Here is a 23,584-nt window from a genome sequence, read left to right on the forward strand (position 1 = left end):
AGTGCAGGACATTCACCCTACTGTTCCAAATCCTTACAACTTATTAAGTTCCCTCCCACCAGAGCGGACTTGGTACACTGTTCTGGACTTGAAAGATGCCTTTTTCTGCCTCCGATTACACCCTAATAGCCAGCCACTGTTCGCTTTTGAGTGGAGGGACCCAGAAGGAGGATATACAGGTCAGCTAACCTGGACAAGGTTGCCCCAAGGATTCAAGAACTCCCCCACTCTTTTTGATGAAGCACTTCACCGTGACCTTGCACCTTTCAGGGCGCAGAATCCTCAGATTTCTCTCTTACAGTATGTAGATGACTTGCTAATTGCAGCCTCAACACAGGAACTGTGTCTTGAAGGAACCAAGAGGCTCCTGAATGAACTGGGTGAGTTGGGGTATCGGGTATCAGCAAAGAAAGCCCAGCTATGCCGTACTGAGGTGACCTACTTAGGGTACACTCTCCGGGAAGGAAAGCGGTGGCTCACTGAGGCCAGAAAACAAACTGTGATGCTGATCCCAACCCCTACCACCCCGCGCCAAGTACGTGAGTTTCTGGGGACAGCGGGCTTCTGCAGACTCTGGATACCAGGGTTCGCAACACTGGCAGCCCCTCTATATCCACTTACTAAAGAAAAAGTCCCATTCACTTGGACTGAGGAACACCAAAAAGCCTTTGACAGCATAAAGGCAGCCCTGCTTGCAGCCCCCGCTCTGGCTTTGCCAGATCTGACTAAGCCTTTCACCCTATATGTTGATGAGCGGGCTGGAATAGCTCGTGGGGTTTTGGCTCAGACTCTGGGGCCCTGGAAGCGGCCAGTGGCCTATTTATCTAAAAAGCTCGACCCAGTTGCCAGCGGCTGGCCTTCTTGCCTGAAGGCCATTGCTGCAGTGGCTCTGCTTGTTAAAGACGCTGACAAACTTACTCTGGGTCAGCATGTGACTGTGATCGCCCCCCATGCTCTGGAGAGTATTGTACGTCAGCCCCCTGACCGGTGGATGACTAATGCTCGGATGACCCATTACCAGAGTTTGTTGCTAAATGATCGAGTAACTTTTGCTCCACCTGCTATCCTCAATCCTGCTACCCTCCTCCCCTTGGCGGATGACTCCACTCCTGTACATCAATGTGCTGATATCTTGGCTGAGGAAACTGGAACGAGGAGAGATCTAACTGATCAGCCTTGGCCGGGTGTGCCTGCCTGGTACACAGATGGCAGCAGCTTTGTGGTGGAGGGAAAAAGGAAAGCAGGAGCGGCGATAGTAGATGGAAAACAGGTAATTTGGGCGAGTAGTCTTCCAGAAGGAACTTCGGCTCAGAAGGCTGAACTTATGGCACTAACCCAAGCCCTGCGGTTGGCTGAAGGTAAGGCAATTAACATTTACACTGACAGCCGATATGCTTTTGCTACAGCTCATATCCATGGGGCCATCTACCAACAGAGGGGGCTACTTACCTCGGCAGGAAAAGACATTAAAAACAAAGAAGAGATTCTAGCCCTCTTAGAGGCTATACATATGCCAAAGAAAGTGGCCATTATCCATTGTCCGGGACACCAAAAAGGTCAGGATCCTGTGGCCCAAGGAAACCAGATGGCTGATGTAGCAGCAAAGCAGGCAGCCCAGGGGGTGATGGCTTTGACAGGAAGGAGTGGGCCTTCATCAGGACCCTCACCAGTGACTCATCCTAATTGCAATTGTATATTCTGTCAAAAGCAAGCTGCTCTAGAAACAGCAGTCTTGGTAGAGGGAGGCGAGCCCACGCCAGAACCTCGTCAAGAGGCACGACAGGACCAAAAAGAAGAATATGATATCAGGGAGCTCATCTGGACTGCGGACCAGCTTCCCTATTTTTCCCAAGCGCGTATCAAGCTACCTGCCAGAGAAGGAAGAGAATTTGTCCAGAAACTGCATCAATTCACCCATTTAGGGGTTGACAAACTCTTGAGACTTATTAAAAATTCTAGATATCAGGTCCAAGAATTAAATAAGGTGGTGCAACAGGTAGTAGAGTCCTGTCGAGCTTGTGCGCTCACTAATGCTGCCCGGCCTTATAAAGAACAAGGAAAGAGACAACGGGGGGATCGCCCAGGAGTTTACTGGGAAGTAGATTTTACTGAAATTAAACCAGGAATGTATGGTAACAAGTACCTGCTGGTATTTGTAGACACTTTTTCAGGGTGGGTAGAGGCCTTTCCCACCAAGTCTGAAACTGCCAAGGTAGTGACTAAGAAGATCCTCGAAGAAATCCTACCCCGGTTTGGGATCCCTAAGGTAATTGGCTCAGACAACGGGCCTGCATTTGTTGCCCAGGTAAGTCAGGGATTGGCCACACAATTGGGGACTGATTGGAAATTACACTGTGCTTATAGACCCCAAAGCTCAGGACAGGTAGAAAGAATGAATAGAACCCTAAAAGAGACCCTAACCAAATTAGCTATTGAGACCGGTGGTAAGGACTGGGTGACCCTCCTTCCCTTTGCGCTCCTTAGGGTCCGAAACACCCCTGGACGTTTCGGTCTTACTCCTTATGAAATTCTGCATGGGGGACCACCCCCCTTAACTGAGTCTGGCAGGACATTGGATCCCTGTGTTGACTCTTCCTCACCCTCTGCTCTGTTTACCCATTTAAAGGCCTTGGAGGTTGTCAGAACACAGATCTGGGATCAGATCAAAGAAGCTTATGCACCAGGGACTACAACAGTGCCCCACGGGTTCCAGGTTGGAGATTCGGTCCTCGTCAGACGACATCGAGCTGGCACTCTCGAGCCTCGGTGGAAAGGACCATACCTGGTGCTGTTAACAACTCCCACGGCAGTAAAGGTAGACGGAATCGCCGCCTGGATCCATGCCTCCCACGTCAAGAAGGCTCCCAGCCAGGATAGAGACAACCATGAGGACAACTGGACGGTGGCAACTACTGATAATCCTCTTAAACTTCGCTTGTGTCGTGGGGGCCACCCTAAGCCTAGGGAACGACAACCCTCTTGCCCCGATTCAACAGTCATGGGAAGTGCTTAATGGGGAGGGAAACATTGTATGGGCAATCACTGCAGCACATCCCCCTTGGACTTGGTGGCCTGATCTCACACCTGACATTTGTAAGTTAGTAGCAGGATCTCCCAATTGGGACCTCCCTGACCATACTGATCTTAGTAACCCACCCCCTGAACAGCGGTGTGTTCCAGGTGGAATAGGGAACACGTATGGGTGTTCAGGGCAGTTCTACCGAGCTAATCTTAGAGCTGCACAGTTTTATGTTTGCCCTGGTCAGGGTCAAAACAAAGAGCTTCAACAAAAATGTGGGGGGGCATCAGATTATTTCTGTGGCAAATGGACATGTGAAACGACAGGGGATGCCTACTGGAAGCCTTCCTCTGACTGGGATCTAATCACGGTAAAACGAGGTAGTGGTTATGATAAGCCATATCAAGGAGAAAGAGATCCCCATAAATATCCAAACTATGGCGACCTCCATCCAGATGAGGCCGCCATAGGAGCTTATGGGTGTGCTACTGAAAACAGCCCCCCAGGACCATGCAAAGGTAAATATTGCAACCCCCTACTTATAAAATTCACTGAAAAAGGAAAACAAAATCGTTTAAGTTGGCTTAAAGGAAATAAGTGGGGTTGGCGTGTATCCAGTCCACCGAGAGACCCTGGGTTCATTTTTACAATCAGGCTGACTGTGAGACCTTCCCTACCGACCTTAGTTTCCCCACCGCCCCTAGATACAGAAAGCCGTCTGGTCAGTCTAGTTCAAGGAGCTTTTTTGGTGTTGAATAGGACTAATCCTAATATGACTCAATCATGTTGGTTATGCTATGACTCTAGGCCCCCTTATTATGAAGGAATTGCTCAGATCAGGACTTATAATACTACTTCAGATCATTCTCAATGCCTTTGGGGAGAAAACAGAAAGCTGACTCTGGAAGCAGTTTCAGGAAGTGGACTCTGTTTAGGCCAGGCGCCTCAGGATAAACGGCACCTTTGTAATCAGACCCAGAACATCCAGCCTAGCAAAAGTGGTCAGTATCTGGTGCCTCCCATAGACACAGTATGGGCTTGCAATACCGGTCTCACTCCTTGTGTATCTATATCTGTTTTTAATAGTTCCAAAGACTTCTGCATTTTAGTTCAGCTTATTCCTAGACTCCTGTATCATGATGATAGCTCCTTTTTAGATAAGTTTGATCATCGGGTCCGTTGGAGAAGAGAGCCCATTACCTTAACCCTGGCAGTACTTTTGGGATTAGGAGTAGCAGCGGGAGTAGGTACAGGGACCGCTGCCTTAATTCAGACCCCCCAATACTATGAAGAATTACGTACAGCTATGGACATTGATATTAGAACTATAGAACAGTCTATAACTAAATTAGAAGAATCTTTAACTTCCCTGTCTGAAGTAGTGCTGCAAAATAGGAGGGGATTAGACTTATTATTCCTTAAAGAAGGAGGACTTTGTGCTGCCCTAAAAGAAGAATGTTGTTTTTATGTTGATCATTCAGGAGTAATCAAAGACTCTATGGCCAGACTTAGAGAACGCCTAGATATGCGTAAAAGAGAGAGAGAAAGCCAACAAGGATGGTTCGAAAGCTGGTTTAATAAGTCCCCTTGGCTTACCACTCTCCTCTCCTCCATAGCAGGACCCTTAATTATACTTATGCTTTTGCTCACTCTCGGCCCCTGCATTCTTAATAAGTTAGTGGCTTTTATCAGAGAAAGAATAAATGCAGTGCAAGTTATGGTATTAAGGCAACAATATCGGGTCCTTCAGGAAGCCGGTACCCAGCTCTAAGATTAGAGCTTGTCCCTAAAAGAAGGGGGGAATGAAAGAGTAAAATTACTGAACACCTGAACTTTTCCTGAACTCTCTTACCCCTCCCATCCGGAGACTGTTCCCGGAGCACTCCTGAACTTTTTACCCCAAGGTACCCCCTCCCAATTGGAAACTGCTCCAGGAACATTTTTTAGATAAGGGGTCTCCTGGAAAAAACCTAGTCCTACCCCTCCTAACTGAAGACTATGCCAAGAACATTTTTGAGATAGGGGCCTCCTGGTACTATCCCAGAATGTTCCAATAGATCGAGTACATTGCTAAAATATAGGACACGACCCCTTGGTTATGTAAAGCCCCTTGGCAGAACACCTTGGTGACGTAAAACTTGTACTTCTCCCCTTGCCCTTCTCCTACAAAAGCCTGTGACAAATCTGGGCAAAGGGTCGAAGCTCCTCTGCATCTTGTTGAGTGCATGAGTTTCGACCCCAGAGGCCTCCGGTCCATGTGCTTGCTTGTTGCTGCTTCATAAAATCTTGCTCTCTACATCCTGAGTTCGGTCCCAGTGTCTTCTTGGGTGCGCGGCTGACCCGGGGCTTGAGTGAGTGTCTCCCTTTGGGAGTTTTAGAGTCTTTCAGTGTCTCGTCCCTCATCCATTATGCCTGTCATAAAAATCATCATTTCTCTAAGGGTGTTTGGGATTGGAAACCAAAGTCTTGGTGCCAGGTGTGTTGCTTACTGCTGGGATGGCATTTCTCTTAGGCTTTCTCAGCTGTCAGGGCAAGGAAATGTACGTGCATGCACTAACGGTGTGCATTCTGATAAGCACAGCATTCTATACATAACTTTCTGTAGCTTGGTGAAGCCAGCAAAGCTAATAGGATGTCTCTACCAGCACTCAATGACTACGAGAATCGTCGGAGTCTCCTCTTACTTATCTGTAATTTCCCGCCACGACACTGAGAAGGGTGATTGCTCCTTCCCACCATGTGTTTACCTAATTACGTATTTCCACTTTGTTTGTGTTAGGCTGTTATACTAGACCTTCGTGGGAAGCAATGTCATCATCTGAAGTGCAGAATGGACACAATGGAGAAGGCCTTGGTGGCTGAGCAAGGATCGGGGTAACTCAAAGTTGGTTTGTGGAGAATCTACACTGACCTCCAGGTGTGCCTGGAAGTCTAGTAAAGACCCTTGGCCAAGAAATGGCTGAAATATAAAGAGCCACTTAGAGGTCAGGTCTCCTCAGGTGGTGCCTTGTGTCAGGTATACACCCTTCACCTCTTTAAAAACTATGGGCTGCGGATTTGTATTTGCTTCCTCATTTAAATATGTGACCAATGGGTATAAAAGACAGCTTGTGAGCTTGTGCCTTGGTCCCTCAGGAACAGCACCTTATGTATGGGTCAAGAAGAAAATGTTCATACAAGCAAGGCATAAAAGGCATAGACTTGTAATCCCAACACTCCGGAGGCTGAACTGGGACTGCCACAAGTTTGAGGTCAGCTTGGGCTACATAGTGAGATTGTATCTCAACCCCATCTGAACCCCCCATCCCCGTCCTGCCCCAGTTCCGGTAAGAAGAAAGGAAACACACCCACATTGCTGAAAGGATATGTTTCTTTGTGACCTGATCCTACTCCATAATGTGTAGAGTGAGGAGAGGGCTTGAGGAGCTTGCTGCTGTGTGAAAAGGCACATGCTGGGTTCCTGCAAGCCTGGAGAGCCAGGCAAGCATTAGTCTATATTCTGTCAGGGGAGTCATGGACTGGGCATGGTGGATCCCTAAAGGGATTATTGAATAGATATCAGTTTATTCTGTTTTCCTTTTAGAGTCCTACGTGTTGAATTGTTTCTGAAGAAAGGATGTTCTCATAAATACTACTATTTCTACTACTATTTCTCTTCAACAATTGTGTTCTTTTTAGGGTGCCATTAAACTCTAGAGTAATTGAACTTTTATCTGAATGGGAAGGGAAAGAAATTCATACCAGACAACCTTGAGCTACTTATAAAAATGTTGCTATAGCAACGACATACAAAACAGAATCTCCTAAGTGGACGTGGGAGTAACAGGAAGAAAGAGATGTGGCTTCCACTGCACATTCATTCACTCGCTGACTCATTCATTCATTCATTCATTCACTGGCCTGACATGCTTAGTGCTGTATCAGGTACTGAGTGATATAAGAGCAGGATTCTAGTCCTTGAACTCAAAGACCCACAAGTCTGCTTGGAAGAGGGAACAAGGTCAACAGCTAAGACAGTAGAGTGTAACCTACTGGTGAATTGGAAGGGCGCTGTGACTTCAGAAAGGAGCTTTGCTGTTTTTGAAACAGATGGGAGAATTCTAGGCATAGGGTTTGGTCAGTCCAGATGAAGATAGTCCTGTGTAGGAAGCTAGTAGGATGGACACAGGTCTCCATGGCAGATGGACACAGGTCTCCATGGCAGGGGGCCTGTACTGACTTAGAGATGGAGTGCACAGGAGTGACTCCCCTGCTGGCCTGTGCTCACCAGCAAGCACTCACATCCTGGTGTGTCCTGTTTCTCATCTCATGCTGCATCTCATAGACCTGAGCTGTGGCTCAGGGAGGGTGGAGTAGGGTGCAGCTGTCTCTTCCTCTGCATGCACATTCTAAGCATGAGCCAAGAAGCAGCTCTTTTGTGAACTTCCTCTATAATTAGATGTTGAAACTATTCTCATCACACGTATGATGCATATGTACATCGTCTATGTTACAAATAATATCTTTCCAATAAGCAATTGCCCTAGATTTCATGTTAAATACTGTCAGATGTTTTTAGCATATGCTTTATAAGGCCTTTAGGCTGAGCTATGGTGCATGTCTGTAGTTTAAAAACAAATGTCCAAAGCATGTGTGATTGCCTGGTGTGACTATTAATATTGATTATTAATGTGACAGGTTGTAGAATCATCTAGGAGGCAAGCCTCTGGGTGTATGTGTGAGGAACTATCTAGATCAGGTTAATCGAGGTGAAAAGACCCACCCTAAGTGAAGGCAGCTCCAAGTGGGTTGGAGTCTAGAACTAAGTAAAAGGGGAAAATGAGCCGTCTGTTACTTTTCTATTGTTGTGATACTATGACCATGGCAACTCAAAAGAAGATGGTCAATGTAGACTTACAGTTTCAGGGGGCATGAGCAAAAACATGGTGGCAGGAACAGTGGAGAGCTCACATCTTGAACTGCAAGTAGGAGGGAGAGAGAGAGAGAGAGAGAGAGAGAGAGAGAGAGAGAGAGAGAGAGAGAGAGAGAGAGAGAGAGAGGTGAGTCTTTTGAAACCTCCAGGGTGCCCCCAGTGACACACCTCCTCCAACAAGGCCACACCTCCTCCAACAAGGCCACACCTCCTCCAACAAGGCCACACCTCCTAATCCTTCCCAAACAGTTCTGCTGATTGGAGAACCATGCATTCAAACGTATGAGCCAATGGGAGCCATTCTCATTCAGACCATCACGGGTGCTCTAGCCAATGGGAGCCATTCTCATTCAGACCATCACGGGTGCTCTAGCCAATGGGAGCCATTCTCATTCAGACCATCACGGGAGCAGAGCACCAGTACTCATCTCTCTGCTTCCTAACTACAGATGCACTGTGACCCTGACTCAGGCTCCTGCTGCTGAGCCATCCTTGCTATGACGGAAGATACCATCCAACTGTGAGCCCAAGTGAGCCTTTTCTTTCTTATGCTGTTCCTCAGGCATTTCACTGCAGCTACAAAAGAGTAACTAATGTAGTGGCCAGTGTCGTCTGCAGAGAGAGGGAAAAGTACTGGTATTTCAGAGCTCCAGAAGCTGGCTAACCTGCTCACCAGACCTGGCACTGTGGAGTCATCTATCCATTGTCAAAGTGGCTGAAATAGAAATGTGGCAAGGACTGATGGGGCTTCCAGGATGGTTAAGGGTCAGATGGATCATTTCCTTATGGATTATAAAGTCTTTGCCATTTGTTTATTTGGTCCGTGACTCTAGCTCTCATCCTCATGAGATCAGACCCATGTGATCTTTGAGCCCAGGCTCATAGCAGGCTGGAGCTGAAAGGAAGGAAGACCTCTCTGGACGCTGTCCTTAATCAGTGTTTGAGATGCAGGTGGGGTGGGTGGCTATGATGCACACCCCCAGATATGCACTCTGTGGGACTCCCTGACCTTCCTGTTATACTGGCCCACTGCTTGCCCTCAGAAATGGCAGGGATGGGAACCTCCTGTGAGGGACCCCAGCCCAAGGCAGCAAGGGGAGAGAAGAAGGAAGACTGTCCTCTTTAGACTGGATTAAGCTTGCTTAACTTCTTGACTTAAGATCCTACATTTTATCTTGACACAGTGACACAACCCTTAGTTCTGAGAAAACCTCTTGTTTCATTTTCTTGAGGGTTTTCCAGAGAGGGCCGTACCACACTCACTGGATGAAGAAACTGAAGTTCAAAGAGGAGGCTTTGTACATAGTTCAGTGATGGAGTACTTGCCCAGTGTGTATAAGGGCTTAGGTTCCTCCAAGGTATCATAAGACAAAGATAATTAAATAATTAGATCAAAGATTACCCATGCAAGGGTCAGGAAAGTGTAAAAAAAATTCAGGATATGTATGTCTGCAAAACTGCAACACAGGTTAAAACACAGAGATGTCCATCCTTAGAGGGGTTTCCATCTTTTTAAACAGTCACTTTGCTCCATTCTGTGCTGTATTGCCACGGGTGGGTTTTGTCTGTTCTTGCACCCCACAGAGACAGAGCAGTGCAAGGTGAACATCTTGAGCATCTCTCTGCTTGGTGATAAACTGTGAGATTTGTGCACATCCTTCTCCCTCAGCTGTTACCCACAAAGCTCCTATTAGGCCCCAAGTAGCTCTGTGTGGAGCTACGCTGATCTCTCCCTGTTGCAGAAGGCTGCTGTGAACATTTCTCTTGGGTACACGCTTAGGACTGGGATTGCTTAGGCCACATGTGTATCTATCAGAAATTGCCGAGCAGGTTCTCAAGGTGGCTGGGAGTGAGTTTTCCGTGTGTTTCCTTCTGACTCAGTCTTCAGTCTCAACTCGTTGCTCGCCTCTGTCGGGAGCTCCTCCCTGCTCTCCAGACTGAAGAATCCCTTTATTTAATACCCAAAGCCCCTTTGCTTGGTAACATTCCGGACTAGTCAGCTATTGGCCAACTGAAGAATCTGTGTAGTAGGTGTCCTCACTGTGCGTCTGTGGCCAGGCCAGCCCGGTCAATCCTGTTCCCAAGAGTGGCATGGAACCAGTGTGGGCCGCTTGTCTGGGTTCATTTTAATCTCTACAGGGGGCTCACTATGTTCTGCTTTCTGCTCTCTGGTTCGTTTCATACCATTCCCCACCCAGTCTATGCTGGACTCACACCAGAAGTGCAGGATGCACAAAACATGTTGTTCCTTCCTGACCCTTCAGGCTTCAGGGCATATCCTCTCCTGTAGGATAACCAGGCCTTTCGGTCACATTCTTTCCTTTGGGTAGATCATGTCCACGTCTTTTCTCTGATGACTGGGGGACCAGTTAAAAGTCCCCATCCTTATAGTCACATATCAGATCCTCTACTTACCCACAATTGTGGGATGTGGGCCTAAGATCTTTAGAGATGTCACAGTAACACTCCCTTTTCAGCAAAGGTCAAGTGGAAAAACACAAGTCGTACCTGTTGGGTCTGGAATAGACACTCTCTGGACAAGCCTTCTGAAAATGCTGAAATGAGTCCCAGGGAGTGCAACTGGGAGAGACTATGATGAAAAAAAAAAAAAAAAACAATAGAGGGAGCAACCTGGCTGCACAGTGAGGCCTGAACAGGGTCCTGAGCTAGAGCAACCCTGGGCTCCAGCACCCACTTAGTAGGAGAAATATATAAAACAGGTAGTAGTAATGAGGGAGCTAGACAGAAGCGTGATTGCAGTGGAACACCCTAACATCAATGTGTTCCAAACTCAGCTCAGCCTTGTCTCCACAGGGGAGCAGCCAATGCCTACAGTGCCTGGAGTCATCTCCAGAAATGTGCTGGAGATGGCCATGGCCTCCACTTTCCTAAGGCCTTCCATACTTTCCTCTCACAAGCATCCTCACTGAGCAAGGTGTCCAAAGAGTAGCTGCTGAAGCCTTCATGGCTTCCTGGAATACCTTGGGCCCCACCCTTCTTCCCTCCCCTCCCCTCTGCCACTGAGCTACATCTGAGGACCTTTAGGTTTGGCTGGCCCTTTCTCATGTCTTCATCAGGCTATGAGCATAGGAAGCTGGTGGTAGTGATTCATTCATGGCAACATCTGAACAACCCAGTGGGCTATTGGGCATTTAACAGAAAGTCCATAGTCACTGCTAAATTATCCTCAACCCCAACATGACCTGTGCTATATGTCTTCTCTGCTTTTCTCTTCCTGGGCCCACCTAGTGCTGGGTCTCCAGCTGGCTGAGGGGGAAGGCTTTGAACCGTCTAGCTGAGATGCTGTGAGCTCTGACTGGAGAGAAGCTATAGAAACTGTTTATGGAAATTAATATGTGTAAAGGTTATAAAATAAACTTAAATTGGAAGTTGTGTTGGAGCTGGTCATCTGGCTCTCAAGCTTTACACATATGTGGCATAGAATGTCACATTCTATATTTAGTAATGCAAAGCTGGCACCTTGAAACTGCCCTTGTCGCTATCTACGCCGTAGAAAGTGACCAATAGTATACTCCCACCCCCAAGTGGCATACTAACACACTTCTGATTACACACAGGTACACATGTAGGGATGGTGTCTCTGTCTTCCACCACTGTGGTCCAACACAATATAGACACTCCGGATGTGGGCAGAATTTGTAGATATGAAAATGGTATGAAGGTGAGGGGAGCTCACAGAACACCCAGGGCACGGCAACAGTGAACAACATCCGAGACGCTGGCACCAAGTGAGCTAGTACCCAGAGGAAAAGTTATCTGACCTCAGTAAAATCCATCCGCAAAGGCAGAGGGCCAACGGCCTTGACACGTGGATGTGGAGGCTGTACAGAAAACGATGGAGGCCAAAGCCTGTCCCAGGTGAGGGCCAAACAGCTTCTGGAAGCATCTGTCTGCCCAGGTCAGCATCCTCTCAGACAAGAGGAACAAAACTACAGACAACACCAAGTTCAGCCAGGAGTCATTCTTTGGTTCTGCTCAGAAATCAAAGAAACCCAGAGAATGCTGCTAACACAGGAGTGAGGGAAGGGAGAGGCCTCTGCCCTTTGGTCATTCTGAGTGGACAGAGGTCAAGGAAAATCCACCAACCCTTTGCCTCTTCTTCAGAGGAAAGCAGAGGGGAGACCATGATTTTGGTTTTGGTTTTATTTTATTTTATCCTTATTAGGTTTTATGCATATGAGAGGTTTGTCTGCATGTGTGTTTGTGAACAGTATGTGTGCCTGGTACCTGCAGAGGCCAGAAGACGGCATCAGATCTGCTGGTGCTGGAGTCACAGACAGTTGTGAGCTGCCATGTGAATGCTAGGAATGGAGCCCAAACCTTCTGAAGAACAAACAGTGTTCCTAACTGCTGCTAAATCTTTAGACCCCAAGGACATGGTATGGCTTATTCAAGCTTTCATCCCCTTCCCCCCAATCTCCCTCTTCCTCCTCTCTCCCCCCTCCCCCTTCCCCTCCCCCTTCCCCTCCCCCTCCCCCTCCCCCTCCCCTTCTGGTTCTGTGGGTTGGATCCAGGGCCTTCTGGATTCTGGGTAGTTACACCCCATTCCTTTTTGTTCTTGAGTGCTAGGCAGCATGGGGGCGGGAGAGGGGAGGGGGGAGGGGGGAGGGGGGAGGGGGGGAACCAAACCATAAAAACCAACCAGCCAGACAAAAACTAGCTAAAAATATAGGAAGCTTCAGTGTGGGCTTGAAGATCCTAGACCCATACACTGATACAGCTGTTGCCTTGATCCAATGCTATTCTGGGACGTGTCCTTAAAAGCCCCTCTCCGAGGTGCTGAACTATCCGTAGGGGTTGCGTGGGGGAGGGGAGCTAAAACTCAACCCATTAAGTCCCAGGACTCACTTAATTTCTAATGAATGTGAGTGGGGACTTCTTCCTTGGACACCCATGGGTGTGCTCTCTCCTGCCCTTTACCATTCCTGACGCTGTCCATCTCCCTCCCTCCAGGGAGGCCAGCTGTGCAGGTCAGTACCTCTGGCCCTGACCTGCTTGTTTCCGGCTTCCTCTAGTTCTAGTTCCTTTCTGTCTCCTGCCAATTTCCGTCCACAGCTTTTGGCCAAGTTGGCTGGAGTTAAAACAATTTACATTGTTTCAGAAGGCAACACTTCCACAAAAGAGTTAGCACCAAAATAGAATCTGGGAATCCCCAGGTGGGTGGGCCTACGGGACCAGTGCACAGGGAGGTGTCCTGGGAAAGGAGGTGACGGTTGAGTACTGGAAGATGTACAGTTTGGAGGGTCACCTGTGTGCCAACCAGGAAGGTCTTTAGGGATGACAGTGGTCAGCTCATGTGGCTTATTCTGAAAGTCTGAAGCTTCCAACACAATATCAGAGAAGCCAATCCTTCCACCCATCTATCTGGTTCAATGTTTGATATGTAGCAGCTTCCAGCTTTGGGACCCAGAGGGTGGGACTTGGGTCTTTCTTGGTGCCTATTTCTGCTCAAAGGTGGCACTCTCCCAGGCCCAGAACCCAAGTAATAGTTCCTACTTGCTAAGGGACCAGCTGGGTGTATTTCTTTGGGACTTTCTTTGGCCAGTTTAGGATGGGCTTAGATGCCTCAATACACAGTAGCTTACTTCTGCCCTTCTAGGAAGGCCTAACTTATTCCTATTGACATGACGAAGTCCTGCATCCCCACTGGCATACTGGTCTGATCATTTGTCTTCTACCAAGAAATGTGGGTGCTTAGTTGAAATGGATCTCTGCTAGCAGTGAGATACTGAAGAGAACTCTGAGCTTGTCTGGCTTATAGCCTTGGGGCAGGGAGGGCACCTGCTGCTATGGATGCTGGCCAGACCATGCTTGCCCACAAGTCTACTCTTCAATAGAGCTGTGCCTAGGCTTCCCGGGGGGGGGGGGGATGGCAATAAAGGTGGTGGTGGGGAACATGTCACAGTATAGACCGTGGTAGACTTCATAATGTGGCATGTGAGAATACCCAGCACATTAGGACACCCTTGTCTAGCCTTACACAGTGGAGAAGGGTCTGGGTAGAAAGGTTTAGATGTCCATACGACAAGTGGAGCAGGCCTTGAGGTCCCCGATTCATTGAGCCACCACCCAGGCCAGTTACTGGCAGTTAGAGAGTTGAGATAGGAAGTGTCATAACCATTGCTAAGGGCACATCTCACAAAGCCCACAGGTGGGTGTTCTGGAGGCTGGCAGGTGCCTTCTGGGTCATGTGGGGCACAAGGGTCTTGAGAGAGATGCTGTTCTTTTGCCTAAGCTGAGAGGAAAGGATGGCTTCTGCGACAGGGCTCCATCCTGTTCCTAATGAGCCTGGTAACTTGGAACATTCTCACTGGAATGCAGGGCTGGCAAGGACAACTTTATTGAGTCTGTCAAAAGATCAGGGACACACTTTACCCCAGGAGTCCCCTCTTACTGGGAGGCACGGAGCCTGCAGACACTGCCCTCTGGGTAGGAGGCCCACAGGCCCACTGTTTAGTGCTCAGATTTCTCTTCCAAGGACCAGGTCTGGATTAGACAACGTTGATGGTTTCGGGCTCCCTGGATGGTCTTCAGCGTCCTCAGGGAGCTTTTGTGCGCCCCCTGCAGAGGAAGGCAGATCCTCAGCTTCTCGCACTTCAAAGAGATCATCTTCAGGATGCTGAGAGTGCTGAGAGTCACCAGCTATGTCACCACACAACCAGGGGGTGCCTGATAAGGTTTGAGCTAGAGATCTGCTTTGTCTTAGGGATTCTGTGGCAGTGAATCTTTTCTGCAGAAATAAAACCACCAGACACCGTGGCTGTCTGTATATGGGTGTTTATTGTTTGCAAGATAAGAACAATCTGAAGATCTGTCAACAAGGAAGTTATCAAGTCACTTGTAGCACATCTGTACAGTGGAATACTTCATGGTCATCTAAAAGGACTAGTTAGATGTTAACTAGTTAGATACTGACCCAGAGAGTTTAATGCCATTCCACTAAATCAGGAATACAAACCGCAGAGAAACAAATATTATACAAGTGATTTTGTATTTTAAGGGTTGTAATGTAACAAAATAAAAACCCTCGTCTTTATATTTAAACACAGTAAAGGGGTACAAGTTTCATACTAGGGCAGAGGGAGGAGATGGGGCTGGAGAAACAAAAAACCAAAAGTCATTTAAAAATGGACAGAAAGCACTAAATGAAGCCAAATAAAGCTTTAAGGCATCCACCGCCCTGGCCCTGTATTAGGATTGCAAATTGCTACATTTGCATTTGTAAATGAATAAAGGAGAGGCGAGTCTGGAGAGGTGAAAAGGGCGGCGTGGACTGGTGGGATGCCGGAAGTGCAGCCCCGCCCCCTTTTACTCTGCTGTCAGTTTGCACAAGCTGTTCTACAGCGCACGGGTTGGGAACACTTAGAAGGGCTAAGAAAACCTCTCCTGATCCACAAGTAAGAGCAAGGACGTCTCCGCTAAAAATCAAATAAGTGAAATTTGCAGTCAAAATCACATGGACACTCATTGGCTGTCACAGTTAGGCTTGTGGGGGTGTGACAACCAATGGTCTGAAAGAATTCAGCGATCGCAGAGCACGGACTCTGTCCAGCCTACGCATTTTCACGCTGGAAGGAAGTTGGTTGTCTATAGCTTTGTGCGCCCTGGTAACTAAGCCTTAAGCCTGGAGCTGAAACGCCAACATCACCATCTAAGAACTATTCCTTCTTTATTGTCTGATATCTAAAATGGCGTGCAAGGGATAAACTGTGCGATCTGGGCCTGCTCTCTGGTTTAAGATCAGTAGTCAGCAGACTGAGGAGGTGTGTCTTGGCAGCAGTGGCATACTGCAGCAGGCTGGTTTCTCTGTGCTGTCTGTCCAGTGGTAACGGTTCCGCCCTGCTTCACGTCCCTTTACCATGTGACGCCTGCCAGAGGTGTCCTTGAGAAGAACCGATAGCACTGGGAACTCAGCACTCGAAGTACTGCTATCAGCACTCGTGTTCTGGAATGTTGCAGATGACTCCTTTGACAATACCCGACCCCCCTGTCAGATACTCCTTTTACAAGAGACTACACCCAGTAGCAGTTATTTCCAGATCCCGTTCTGCAACTCCTGGGGTCCTGAAAGGTGAGGAAAACCCGTGGGAGAATCTTAAAAGATTTTTAAACATTTAGGTAACATTCATATTTTTAATATATATTTAAGTTCACAAAGTGGCATATCAGTTCTTATGATGGCAGACAGCACTTCTTTATTGGGTCTCCCTAAAGATGACATTTCTCTTAGGCTTTTTGGCCAATAATTATATTTTGGGAATGTTAAATTATTCACAAAGATTAGCTTTTACCAAAGTAGTTTTTAAAAAACGGACAGTGTTTGCAGAGAGCTCTGTGCACAGTGAGCATCTTAAGATGCCTAAGAACACACATGCACATAGGGCCAGGGGACATCAGAAGTAAACACATATTGGGCTTGGTGGCATGTCTGCAATCCCAGCATTCGGGAGGCAGAGGCCAGAAGATCATGATTATGGGGTCAACCTGGGCTACATAGAGAAATTCCTATCTAGAAAACAAATAAACACACACACACACACACACACACACACACACACACACACACACACACACGCATGCGCACGCACTTGCAATGTGTCACTTACAAAGGTTTTCTTAACTTTGCAGACATTGCAGGGGCCCAAACAGCAAACACCAGTCCTTGTGAAGACGCATCTAGACACCACAAACGCATCCTGCCCCGAAGCTGCTCTCTGGGAGGTGCGTAGCAAATTTCCCTCCAATCTGATTTCTGAGCCTTTGTCTAATGTCATGTCTACTTTAGCTTAATTTTTGTTATATTGTAGTCTCACGTAAGGTGTCAAGATGCACTGTTGTCGCTCAGGGTTTCCCATTTAGTTCGGGGTGTGACTTCCACATTTCAGTCCACATTCTGGACTGCACTTGGACCTGAGTCTTGGAGGGATCAGGAGACAGCTCTAGGCTACACAGAGCAGAAAACCTGAGGGAAGACAGAGCAGGGGAACCTCAGCTCTTCTGTTTTCTAACTGTGCTGGATGGGGACTCCTGCAATGTGAGCCTCAGTTTCTTGGAGTTGGAAAATCAGGTGGAGTGCATAGGACAATTCTTGTATCCTTTGGCTGATTTATCACCTAGTGTAGCCGCAAAGGCAGGAACAGGCCAGGTCTCACAGGGGTGGGGCATAGGGGCACTGAAACACATTATCAAACACATGGAGTAGGGGGAGTACTTGGGAGGGACTTTCAAAGTGCCCTGAAACGCTACACGTTGTACTTTCAGAACACTCGGGGGCTAGATAGAGAGAACTGGGCTACCTCTGTCCACCTTTGCCCATCAGCTCACCTCTGTGGCTGCTAGCTTCATTGATCTTTACTTCACAATGAACCAAACGAAACCCAGCAGGCAGACCATCGCCGGTTGGTCCACAGCGACACGAAGCGCAGCTCCCCTTTCCAGCCAGAAATCGCAGTGCTTGGCGGAGCAGATCTCTTTGATCAGCCGCCACAGGACTCGCTGGTGGAGCTTGCTATCCTGCTTCTCCCGGGAGAACTCAGCCTGGTTGGCCGCCTGGGTGGCGTTGACGCAGCTGGTCACCAGCATCTCCTTGGTCACGTTGGCTTCAGAGCAGCCTTCGTAGTAGATCCCATCCGGGAACTGCCAGTAGTTGGCCGCGTAATACCTGTTGCCCTCTGCTCCGAAGTCGATGTCCAGCTTCCGGCCTTGCTTGATGAAGGCTCCTGGGCGGTTCTCAGCTACCCGGGCCTCGGTGATCTGGCCGCCGCTGCTGGGCAGGACCTTCCGGTTCCACTTGAACCTGTGCTTTATGCCCCTTGCCTTGACCGTGGAGAGGTGGCTGGCAAGCAGCATGCAGAGGATGGCCACCCACCATGTACCCAGACGGTTCTTCATGGTGAATCTGCAAGGGAAAGGCTGGGCTGTCACTCTCTCCTCAGGTGGCCTCCCACCCTCCAACAAGTGACAGATTTTAAAGGAATCCTCAGATCATAATGATGTCTATTGCACAGGCTGTGGTGGGTCAACTCACAGACAGCTTGCTTTCTTTGTTTTGGCCAGGGGTTACTCCTCTTGGTCTGATCTTGGCTGTCTGGGACAGAGCTGCTGACCATGCATAGGAACACAGATGCATAAGGTAGGCAGCTTTCTCTTGTGTTTCCCAGTCTTTCAAGTTAATGATCCCTGGGAGGTAAGAGTTGGAATCAAATGGCCTGACCTAGTCTTTCTTACTTTCTAGTGCCCTGAGTTAGCATGGTTCCAGACCAGATCTGCTCCCAGAAACTGGCTGCTGATTCTGAAACCAGGGAGAGAAGGAGGCTAAATTGGAGGAGAAAAGGAGAGTGGACATGCAGTCAGGGGTCCTAGTCTCTTACATCACTGTCAAAATGTGCCATCAGGAACTTTCCCAGTTTCACCCAGGGACAATGTACCCTCTGCTCATTCTAATAGCATATTAAATGTCAGCCCTTATACTATGTAAAACCTTTTTGTGGTATGATCTAATTCTCACAAGGAGAAAATACTTTTGTCCAATCTTTGTAGCTTGTCCTGGGATTCAGAGATATCAAAGTAATTTGCCCTAAGCTGCATGTATTAGGTGGCCAGTTCGAATTCAACATTGATTCTGAGAGCACACACCAATAACCGAGTCGCACTGACTGTGAGGAATTCAGGGGCAGGTGTTGCTAATGGTGTGCGTTGCTGGGGGCATGATGGCTCCTTAGCTAATAGAAATCAGGGCTGTTGAGGGATTTCCAGAGAGGTTAGAGCAGTGGTTCTCAACCTGTGGGTCATGGTGCCTTTGGGGGGGGGGGTCACATATCAAAGGTCCTGCATATTATATATTATATTACAATTCATGACAGTAGCAAAATTACAGTTACGAAACAGCAAAGAAATAATTTTATAGTTGGGGTCACCACAAAATGAAGAACTGTATTACAGGGTCACAGTATCAGGAAGGTTGAGAACCACTGCATTAGCACAAAGGGATGTCAGTGAGGCTTGGAAGACTGTCAAGGTTATCTATCCCAGGGTTCAAAGAGCTGCCAGTCTCAGGGGATCTGCCCCGCTCCCCTTCATTACCATTCTAGCAGCCGTGACATCTTGTTCCTGAAACTACAGTGGCCACTGTGGAAATCCACCCTGAAGGCCCGCATCAGAATGTTCCAACACCAGGGTCGTTGTCTGTGTTGACCAGAGACATAGAGAGCCCTACAGCATAATGGACCAGGGCTGTCACCTAGATGAAGATTTACTATGGGTCCCTGGGATATCAGAGTAGGCATGCCTCTGTCACTCATTGTAACATCCCCAGACAGGCTCAATGCTCATGTTAGACTGTTTAACTCTGGGGGCAACACTAGTGTTTATCTTAAAAAACAAAACAAAACAAAGGAAGACCCAAGCTCTCCCAGTCTAAGAACATACCCCGTCATGTATGGAGGACGCAAAGGGGCCTCTCTGCCCCATCCTTGTGAGCCCTGCCTGTCTCAGCCCTCCAGTGGGTAAAGCACAAAGCTCTAATTCCTCTCACCCCAATCACCCCAATGAACTCAAACCAACTTTTTCCCAAAGAAGTCCAAGTACAAAGTAAATATTCATTGGTCTTCCAAATAAGCACCATGGTGTCAGACTACCTCGTGGTAGTAGAAATCTTAAATAAGAGTAATAGCATAAAAGACGTTTAAGAGTGAGCCCTGACCAGCCCCCCAACCATTTTTCTTTTAAATGAAAACACAGGTTTCTTGAGACAGGACTTCGTTTCATAGGCAAGGGCTCAAAAGCAGCAACAAAATTCCCACCAGTTACCCCCAAAGTACCTACCATTTCCCAGTACCATCAGAGCATAGGAATACTGAGGCAGTTAGGAATGAATGAGCAGGCTCCTAGCATCCCTCCCTGCCTGGGACAGGAGGGGGTGGGGCTGGAAGGGAAGTCACAAGCCACTGCTTGGTCTGGGAAATCCCCGCCACATACCTCGGTTCTCTGCTACTGTGGCCTCTGAAGCTTGGAGCCCTCACTTCTCCGGAACACCTTCCCTCGGCCACCACTTAGCTATATAGGCGCTGCAGGGGGAGGGGGCCTCTCTACCGAGCCCCAGCCCTCCAAATAGGGCAGCCCTTCCCTTCACGGCAGGACCAATCAAGGGCTCCTGCATCACTCCTCCACCCTGGAAGGTTGGAGCTTCTTGTTACTCCTCACTGATAAAACCACGTGAAGATCCTGATGTTAAGACAGGCCTGGGAAGAATATTCAGAACTACAGCCTGGGCAGCTTCCAGTGCCCACAGCCAAGGGGGTTGAAGGAAGCCTTGCTGGGTACATCTGTTGTCCTGCCCCTTAAGACCAGTTGCCAGTGACAAGGGGCCTCTTTCAGGCAACCTCATGGGAAGGGACAATTAAGGACTGCCATTTGTCTGGACCCCCACCCCCATCCACCACGCCATGTTGCTGGAGCCCCCAAAAGTGGAAAAGTCACCATTTTCTCCTGGGTATGTGAGAAAAGCAGGACTGAGTGAGGAGGGAGACAAACTTGAGTGCCCAGGACTTTGGGCTTTTTTGGGGTCCCTAGGGATACTTGAGGTCAAGATGAGCCCTAAGGCCAATAGGTTACAGACCTGTGAGGACTGCAGAAGTAGAACCAGAAGAGCAGAACCCAGCTATACACAGATGACGGCAGTAAAAATGTATTCCTCGAGGGCCTTCTCTACTGCGCAGGTGCAGTGGGGAAGGGAGCCAGAATCATGCCCCCGGCCCCATGGCAGGAAGCTCACAGGTACCTGTGACTATCCCAAGGCCATTAAACACAGGGACTTTCTGGAGTGTTCCTGTTGTGATCACTACTGGAAGACAAAGTTAAAAGTGAGTTCTAGAGGTAAGGATAGGTATGATTGTCTCCAAACAGAATGCAGCCTTTGTCTTCAACGGAACTAAATCAAGCTGCCTTTCCTGTGATGGGCAGCAGATGGCGCCAGAAGAATCTACAACGATTTTTCAGCCTGAAGGTGGATTCGCCAGCTAGCTACCCCAACAGAACTAAGAGCTATTGAACTTGGGTTGAGGACTTCTAGCTGTGCCCCCACCTCACCACCACCTTTTTGCCTTTGTTTGTTTGTTTGTTTGTTTGTTTGTTTGTTTGTTTTAAAGGTTGATTTATTTCCTCTTAGAAAGATGTTTGCATTTCTTTGTAGACTTACAGATTTTCTGTGCATGTGAACAGACATGCACAGAAACACCGCCATTGTGAGGATTATTTGCAAATTAATTCAGAGAAACAAAAACAAAATAAAACAAAAAATTAAAAATGTCTAACATTTTACTACCCGAAGACAATAATCTGTGAAATTTTGTTGGTTATATACACGCTTAAGGACATAATTAGGGTTTGCTGCATGCAGAACTGGAAAGGACCCAGAATCTTCTCTTCTAGTTTAGCAACTCTGTACTAACTGTGACACAGGCTCAGACAGGTTCAAGGCCACTTAGCCTAGAGGCAATGCGTTCTGGGGCCTGACTCCTCCGTACTGCATCTATGAACCATCCCTGCTGCCGCCCGCCTCCCTTGGCTTTCCAGTCCTTTTCTGAGTAGGGCTTTGCCAGAGGGTGATGGGAAGCAGCGCCAAAACTGAAGAGACTGCAGACTCCTCTTGATTATGAACAAAGGGCTGTTCTCAGAGGCACCAGGAAGGGTAGAAGACAGAGCATGCTGGAGAATAAAGGGGAAGTCTAGAAGCTAAGGTGCTAACAAGACAAACTAGAATGTGAACCAGATGCAGATCTGGCCCTGCCTCACACATGGCCTTCCAGACCTGCCTCAAAGGACGGGGAAGAAGGGGGCTTCTTTACAGGAGCAGAGAGATCATAGCCAAGGGCATTGTCTCCCTGCCCAGACAATGGCAGGAAGGCTACCTAGGTGTGATGGACCATCCCTGGGATGTGGGTGTTCCGGGATCCCACGGGCTATGGCACACATCTTGTGAATGTACAAATATTAGAAATTCAAGTGTGTTGAGAAGTGACAAGAAAAAGGGGTAACTCCGGTATGCACAAATGGGTCTTTATTTGATAAAGTCTTCCATTTGATTAGATCTTCAGTTAGATAAGAAGACTTAAAAATAAATATAGCGACCATCAAGACCCAACCTCTGACATGAAATAAACTCTCCTTCAAAAGCGTTCTGTGTGAGATCACTCTCTGCATTGTGCCAAGGAGGAGAATAGAATGGCTTAGCCCCTCCTCTCGTCCCCTCTAGAGTTCAATTAATGAATCTTATTTCCATGCTGCTCTCAACCATTCAGACCCCCAAGCTTCTCCGACCTCATAAGGATCACATTCCACCATGGATCTCAGCAAAGATCCTGAGGTCCCCGGCCCCTGCTGAGCCAGCCCCCTCTCAAGCCTCCTGTGACTCCAGCCCTATGCAGCTCGGTGAACTAAGCATCTACCACCACCCTCTCATACTCAACTCCCCAATAATGCCTGTCCCTCCTGTATCTGTCAGCCCCTGACATTTGGGGGGACCTCACTGGGCAATGACTAAGTGTCCTGGCTGCTCACAGTCCATCGGATCCTGGCTTCCCAGGTTTTGCTTCAGGCCATGCAGCCTTTCTCTAGAGGAGAGCCGGGCAGCCATATTAGCCAGTTTTCCTGTTTCCACAGTGCTCAGTGGGTCCCATCTGCCTCCTTGGCCTCACAAACCAGGCTGTGAGGCTATTGCGGCTTCTTTAAAGTCCTTCCCGCTCAAGTGGCCTGGGTGCTGAGCATCCCTGATTGCCAGGTGTTTGGTACTGGGTCGTTATTAAGGTCCCACCTACAGGCTGGATGGTGGATTTTCCCCTTCCTGTCTATGAAAGGTCCGTCCGCAAGGGATCCATTATCTTCTTCACCTCACTCTTCTCCTCCTATTATCCAACTCTTCTCAGGCTAAACGCTTCTGGATCTGAGGAAGGACTCTTTAGCATGCATCTAATTTGCATTCTTTTGCCATTGTCACAGGTGACAATGACAGTTGGTTCCCACAGGTCCCATGGTCATAGCTGCTACAATGAAGGCTTATCAAATGCTACTGAGCACATATACTTGGGAGTTCAGAGTTCCATACACGCTCTTCCCCTCTAAATGCCTCTAAATGGTATAAAGCATTGTCAGTGTGCAGTGGCTGTTTTGAATGCTCAGGCATGTGTTAACATGTTAATTAGTGGCCTACCAGAAACACGAACAAAGTGTTTAGGGCTGTAAAGGTAATTGGCTAAGAACAGCAAGGTTGGTGCCAGAGACTGGATCTGTGATAAGCCTTGGTCTCAAATCAAAGCTCTATGCAAGTTAGCTTTGGCAGAGAAAGCAATTGCCAAGCTGCAGAGCAGACAGGAAAATGCCAAGGTCACTTCTTGGAACTAGATCTGGCAAGAGCAGGAACTAGGGATTCAACATTTCAAGAACTCTTATTGAAGTATAACATACAGAAAAATGCACAGACACAAAGACACAATTTAGTAACTTTAAAAAACAAACTTTATGCCTCTACTTATCTATGCTATTGATTATTTCAAACACTTGGGTCCTCAGTGGCACCCAACAGCTTGACTTCTAATACCAGGCTAACCTCCCTTGTCCTTTTATATGGAACATAGATG

At 48.0% G+C, this 23,584-nt stretch overlaps 1 protein-coding gene and 1 long non-coding RNA gene across 3 annotated transcripts; one reads left to right on the plus strand and one right to left on the minus strand.

Annotated features, from left to right (window-relative positions):
* The first annotated feature begins 8,299 nt into the window (after positions 1-8,299).
* LOC110312319 (uncharacterized) lies at positions 8,300-18,410 on the plus strand. The gene is made up of 4 exons (XR_002380040.2): positions 8,300-8,461; positions 16,581-16,673; positions 18,009-18,084; positions 18,187-18,410. It is a non-coding gene; the product is annotated as an uncharacterized LOC110312319 (long non-coding RNA).
* On the minus strand, positions 14,722-19,985 carry Prnd (prion like protein doppel). 2 transcript variants are annotated; one of them, XM_021185816.2, is made up of 3 exons: positions 19,929-19,985; positions 17,277-17,850; positions 14,722-16,016 (listed from the first exon to the last, which is right to left on the minus strand). In XM_021185816.2, the coding sequence occupies exon 2, from the start codon at positions 17,841-17,843 to the stop codon at positions 17,304-17,306; it is 540 nt and encodes a 179-aa protein (XP_021041475.1). In that variant the 5' UTR covers positions 17,844-17,850; positions 19,929-19,985; the 3' UTR covers positions 14,722-16,016; positions 17,277-17,303. The 2 variants fall into 2 exon arrangements, with proteins under 2 accessions (XP_021041475.1, XP_021041468.1); XM_021185809.2 differs by lacking the exon at positions 14,722-16,016 and having other exon boundaries at positions 16,667-17,850.
* Positions 19,986-23,584: the final 3,599 nt, after the last annotated feature.

The sequence above is a fragment of the Mus caroli genome, unplaced genomic scaffold, assembly GCF_978045245.1.
Source record: "Mus caroli unplaced genomic scaffold, Mus_caroli_1 scaffold_2, whole genome shotgun sequence".
NCBI classification, from domain to species: Eukaryota; Metazoa; Chordata; class Mammalia; order Rodentia; family Muridae; genus Mus; species Mus caroli.

What these genes read in the sequence shown, in the direction of transcription:
- Prnd (XM_021185816.2), bottom strand. Translation starts at nt 17,843, where the DNA reads ATGAAGAACCGTCTGGGTACATGGTGGGTGGCCATCCTCTGCATGCTG.